Genomic DNA, 6,175 nt, shown 5'->3' with positions numbered 1-6,175 from the left:
GTTTTTTTTTAGAGAGACGCCTCTATGCAGGCTATGCAAGTATCGTACACTCTCAGAGTGCGTACCCATGAGACTCGTCTGAGCATTGTCATCATTACAGGCCAATTGCTTTGTCGAGTCAATTGCAGCTGTGTAACCCGAGTAGCCGCTAAAACTGTCATGTACTTGTGAGAAGTAGACTTTTTATTTACAGTACACATGTATATATATAATTGATTTTCTCCTAAGGAGGTCAGGTGTGTATCCTATCATCGCCCATGAATGAGCTTTCAGGCATAACTTGGCCTCGCAATCCAAAACAGAGGGAACACCTAGAGAGCTGACCCCCTCAAAAACGTGGGGAACGGAAAAAGCATTTTTATCTTCATCATATACTGCTAACCAGAGAGAGCATGCGGAACTTTGCAGTCTGGTCATAACGGCAAGCTGGAGGGCCTATGCTTACGCCTGTTGCCTGCTTGTTGCGGGCACGCCTTCAACACGGCCCACCCAGTAGAGGTAGTAATTACTTCCCCTGAGGAGCAGGAGCTCGCCCTGCTTATACCAGATTGGTTGTTAATGTGTCCAGAAGTATGTTCCCGGATCTTACGTTAAGGCGAAACATCTAAGTCATGCGGGAAATCACTGGGGATATTTAAAGGAGCCATGAAGACAAATACAAGTTTGTTTTGTTCGAAAGATTTCATGTTTTATAGTGTCCCCATCGCTTGTCCAGATGCAAACGATGTTTTATTCACTGAGAAATTAATCAATTTAAGTTAAGATTTCGATTTTCCCACTAAATTGTGTGTTTTCGTGGTCTGCAATGACTTCACAGGAACCGACCGCTCTGCAGCTGATTGGAAGGCCTTTGTTTACCTTTAGTAAACCTAGATGGTGCCACAATACCGTGGCAAGCCGTTTTCTGCCTCTTGCTTTGTTTTTGACCATATTTGAACCTTGCTTGTTTTTGTTCAGGGAGAAAATAATCGTTTCGTGAAACAGAGTGCTCGGTCAACAAATATGGTCGCGTAAGACACCGTTGCCTGCGTCAATCGGCCAGTGTCTAAAACTACCCCAAAGCCCCGCAGTCCTGTGCAGCTAAACCAAGCGCAGTACCAACAGCAATACGCATCAGTACCTCTATGTTTACGTGTGCCTTTGTAACTTCCACTGTCGGTCCCACCATTCTTACTGCTTTAAAAAGAATGTGGCCTAAATTTAAGAGCAAATAGCTTGCTCGCCTAGCTTATAAGCCCTGCCTAATTTGCATTTGCTTTTGCCAGCCTCCGCCAATCGCAGAGCTGGCTGGTATGACATCATAGGTTCTGTTGCGGGAAATGAGCGAGTGGGTTGCATGGCCTTTCCCTTTTTTCCACCATCACCATCCCGCCCAATTTTTTTCTTTTTTTGCCAAACCTGTTGCTGCTGATGATGATTGCTACTGGTATCCCCTTTGTAGCAGGGTGATGACGTGTCATCTTACCAGAAAAAACTAACATACCTATGTTTGACTCTGTTCTTTTAATACTAGCTCTGCTCTTACAGCAGGCACAAAAAACTTGTTAGGCACAAAATACTTATTTTTTGTTACGGGTGGTAGCTGTCCTAGCCAATATTCCCCTCTGCTTTTCATCCACCAGCATTCTAACCTTCTTTCCGTCACCTCGACAGCCCTGAAGTTAACTTTCTCTGTGCTACCCTTAAATCCTAGGGCTTCTGGAAGCCAAATATTTCCCTTCATGTAGATTTGGAGGGATACCCTCGCGTTCTAACACCATGTGTCGCATAGTTTGTTTCTTTTCCGCAGGCCACGCATACCCCATCATTTTGTGAATACTTCCCCACAAAGCTCTTAGTTTGCAAGCAACCTGCTCTAGCCTCAAAAAGCAAAGCACTGCCCTGGGAATTATCGTAGAAATTTTCCTTTCTGATGTGCAATTTCTCAGCCCTGTGCATCTCTAACGGCGTTTTAGCTTCCATTTTTTCTCTCCATTTATTCGTTTCTATCTGCCTTGCCTCCTTTTTGGTTACCTTGGCTGTTTTGGATTCTCCACTGTTCTTTCCGTATTTCATCATTAGCCTTCTAGTTTTCCTTAGCCACTGCGTGTCCACACTTTTTAAGTGTAGGTACCTAAAAACTTTAGCTGCCCACCTACGTTGATCCATTGCTGTCAACCTTTCATCAAAACATATTTTACTCTGCGCTTCTCGAACTTAAAATGACGCCGAGCCCATATCTCCCTGCACTGCTTTGTTAGTTGTTTTTCCATGCGCACCTAAGGCCAAAAGGCCTACCATTGTCTGGTTCACTTGAATTCCTGCTAGAGCGTCTGATTTTAAGCAGAGTACAGCATTCGCAAATGTGAGACCCGGAACCATTACTCCTTTCCACATTCCTCTCACTACTTCATATTGTTATACCTCCACCGAACTCTATGCTTCATTATAGCTGCGTTTCGCTTTCCTTTACCTTTTAGTTGCTCCTCGTGAGTTCTTAAAAGTAGTTATCCCCTTCGTTTATCCACACTCCCAAATATTTATATTCCTTCACTCTGGGTAATCCGCCATGCTGGTTTGACACTGCATCAGTGGTAGCGTCATTGAAAACCATTCACGATTTTTCTGCGCTAAAATTTAACCCGAGGTCAGTGGCTTCCTGACCGCTAATATTTATGAGCCATTGCATATCGGTCTAGTTATCACCTAAAAGAACAAGTTCGTCTGCCTATAACATTCCCGGAATACACTGTTGTACCACTTCGCCTTGTAGCATGTGGGTTTGGTTGAACCCTAGTTGACTTCCTTCTAGTTTTTTTCTAACCCTGCCATGTAAAGCATAAACAGTATTGGGCTCAAAGGGCATCCCTGTTTCAGTCCCCGATGGGTGTTGACCTGCTGGGCACATTTCTGTCCATCCCCCCATGTAAGGTGCACTCTATTGTCTTTATAGATTGCTACAAGGAACTGTATTAGCTCGTCATCTAATCCCTAGAGTTTCAGCATTCTCCACAGCAGTTGTCTGTTTACGTTGTCATATGCTATGCCCCTTTGATGTTCAAGAACGTAATCCAGAATGGTCTATTCTGTGCTTTCGGAATTTCAATGCACTGCGTTATCACGAACAAATTGTCATCCAGTCGCCTGTCTTGCCTAAATCCATTCTGCAGTTCCCCAAGTATTTAATTTTCTTCCATCCATGCTTGAATTTCTGATTTTATCGCCTGCATTACGAATCTATACACCACTGACGTTACTGTGAGTGGTCTGTATGAATCAATACTGGCTTTGTCTCCTCTGCCTTTATATATTAAATTCATCCTACTTTCTAACCAGTCCTCTGGTATTTGTTTGGTTTCTATCACCTTATCTATTGCCCTCATAAACGAATCCTTACTTTTAGGTCCAAGCAGGTTTATCAGTTGCATTGGTATTCCGTCCGGGCCCACTGCTGTCGGGGGGGGAACCTTTTGCGCTGCTTTGTTCCAATAAAGGTTGCTCAAACTTATTTCCCTTTTTGCAGTCTTCTGTGACGCTGATGTTATCGGTGCTGGTTTCCCTACCACTATTGCCCTAAACTTCTCACTAATCACTTATATGTGCCAACGCATGCTCTCCTTCTAAATGTTTCCCCTCCTCATCGACCAAGAATTTTTGGTGGGTATCGTTTTTTGAGCTTAGTAATTTTACATGGTTCCAAAACTTCTTGGATGCGCTTTTGTCCTTCTTCCGTATTTCTGCCATCTATTGTTCGCTTTTCTGCTTGATCTCACCATTTTCTGCACTTCTAGTTTTTTTCCCCCGGTAGATATCCCATTTTTCCTTCTCTACCTCCGGTTCCATACCAGTTCTTTTTGCTTCTCTATGTTCTCTCGACGCCTTTCTTCGCTGGTCAATAGCCTCTTTTATTTCCTTATTCCACCAGCTTCTCAGCTTTCTCTTCCCTTTCCATCGCTTTCGTTGCTTTACTTCAGTAATCTTACCCTTCATGAACGCAATCATTTCGTTGTAATCCCAATTCTTGTATGGGTATTTATTGATTTCATCTTCCATTCTATAATCAATGATCTTTAACTGCTCATTATTCAAATTAGTTCCTCCCATTGTACTTATTTCTACATTTGTCGGGGTTACGCCTCCAAAGTGCAAGCTAAGTCGCTTGTGGTCGCTTCCTAAGCTGTCTGTTCCATTCTCATCTATCCTCATTTCCCGCAACCTTTCGTATACTGTCTCGGATACTAAACAATTGTCTATGCTAGACTGTCTGTTACCGCTTTCCCACGTTATTTGTCCATCACACTTGCTTTCTATGTTTACTATTAGTACAAGCCGGTTTTCCTGACATGGATCTATCACTAGAGAACCGTTGTGATCTGTGTATCCATGCAAATACTGGGCATTCATGTCTCCAACTAAGATTATTTCACCCAAATCTTTGAACTCGTTTATATCTTTTCTCAAACAGGGTACCATTTTCTCATTTTTCTCCCTAGCCCTGCTTCCGGTCCATAAATACACAACCCCTAACCATGTATTTTTCCCCGCTACGGTGCCTCTAACCCATAGATGCTCTTTACAGCTTTCATGCACTCTCTGCCAGTCGGTCCCTTGTTTAATGAGCATGCCAACACCTCCCCCTTTCTTCATTCCTGTGGTCCTGTTGCAACCTTCCCAGACATAATTGTCTATGATAGGTGGGGCTTCTAGGTCCCGGAGGTGAGTCTCGGCTAAAGCGTACACGTCTATTCCTTCCCGTTCAAGTTGCTTTTGAATTTCCACCCACTTATCTGGCTTTCTGCCTCCCTGCATATTTATGTAGCTGATTAAATATTTATTGCATTTGTTTTTCCCTTTCCGCTTACGGGGTCTGTGTTTGTCTTTTACAGAATTGTTTGCTCCATTGTTTCCACCCAAATGGCTTCTGTCCACGCTCTCAGTTACGTCCGTAGGTTCTCCGTTTAGCTCTAGGCCTGGCTGCCTCCCAGCGTTGAGTGTGCAAGTGTCCCTCGCTTCCCCTTTGTCTCCTAGTTTGCCTTGCTTAGCTACGTGGGGCCCCCTAAAAAAGCTACCGCTCTCCCACCTAAGCGCCACCCCACCTTGTTTCCTAGCCTGGGGCTGAAGTGAATCCCGTCCCACTGAAAAGCTTGCCTATGTCCGATGCTGCCCACTACCCTGTTCACGTCTATCACTTCAAGCCCAAGTTCCCTGCCGCGCCTCATGATCTCGCTGTTAGCAGCGAGTACTGCCCGTTCGGTGTCCACGCCCTGCTTCGTCACCTCCGGCACGGTGCAGACTGCAATGCGCACATTTGGGGCCGTCGCCCGCAGGTCCTTTACCCCCTTCGCTATCTCCTGGCCAAGTTTTCCCTCCTCTCCCTTTAGAACATCGTTAAGCCCCGCGGCAATCACCACAAGGTTTCTAGCTTTACTGGACAACGCCAGCTGCCCCTTCGCTTGTGTCATCACCGTCTGCATCGTTTGACCGGGGAAGCACCCCACCTTTACAGGCTTATCCCCTTCTACCCTTTCCACTATTGCAGCGCTGGTCCTTTTCATGTTAGAGTCACCCGCAATGATTACCACACTATCATCTGCCACGTGCCGCTCTTTACTGGTACCCGGCTTATCGACTGGTTTTGCTGTCCTATCTTGCAGCACGTGGGAGTAGCTGTTGCCTTTCGTTGCTTCCACCCCCGGTGTCACCTCGGTGCATGCCTCCGCTTCGCTGCATGGGCCGAGGTGTTCGTCATTTGTTGGCGAAATGATGCTCCTTTCTAGCTTCCTCTCAGCTGCTTGTAACTTTCCCTCAACGACCCACCGTTCATAGCGTTCGTTACTTAGCGCTGCCTCCAGTTCTGTGACCCGCTTAGCTAACCCCGAGTTATCCGCTTGTACGTGTTCTAGCCGCGACACCACTCAGCATAACCGGCACGCACCTGCCTCTTCATCTGCCCGCTAAAGCTCCTCTGCATCTGCTTGCCGCGAACAGCTACCACAGTGTACCACTTTTCTACACTTGAGAAAGTTCCACTGTCCTTCACTGTAGAAACACGCTGTTGCCGGAGCTCAAAAAAAGCACGACCGCACAAGTTGACTGCGCACTGCACACTCAATGCTGGCAATGCAAAAAGGTGGCTTCACTGCATGACTTGTACTTACGTATAGCGCGTGTTATTGGGGCTTTTTGCATGTCATGC

At 45.7% G+C, this 6,175-nt stretch overlaps 1 protein-coding gene across 1 annotated transcript; it reads right to left on the bottom strand.

Moving 5' to 3' along the window:
- Window positions 1–5,021: 5,021 nt before the first annotated feature.
- On the bottom strand, window positions 5,022–5,803 carry LOC144161823 (uncharacterized). The gene is made up of 2 exons (XM_077692418.1): window positions 5,797–5,803; window positions 5,022–5,569 (listed from the first exon to the last, which is right to left on the bottom strand). Exons 1-2 carry the CDS (start codon window positions 5,801–5,803, stop codon window positions 5,022–5,024), a joined length of 555 nt encoding a protein of 184 aa, XP_077548544.1.
- Window positions 5,804–6,175: the final 372 nt, after the last annotated feature.

Source organism: Haemaphysalis longicornis, unplaced genomic scaffold (genome assembly GCF_048455015.1).
Source record: "Haemaphysalis longicornis isolate Haplotype H1 unplaced genomic scaffold, Haemaphysalis longicornis Haplotype H1 scaffold_12, whole genome shotgun sequence".
NCBI classification, from domain to species: domain Eukaryota; kingdom Metazoa; phylum Arthropoda; class Arachnida; order Ixodida; family Ixodidae; genus Haemaphysalis; species Haemaphysalis longicornis.
Note: the sequence above shows the minus strand (reverse complement) of the source record. Positions and strands in the feature narration are given on the sequence as shown.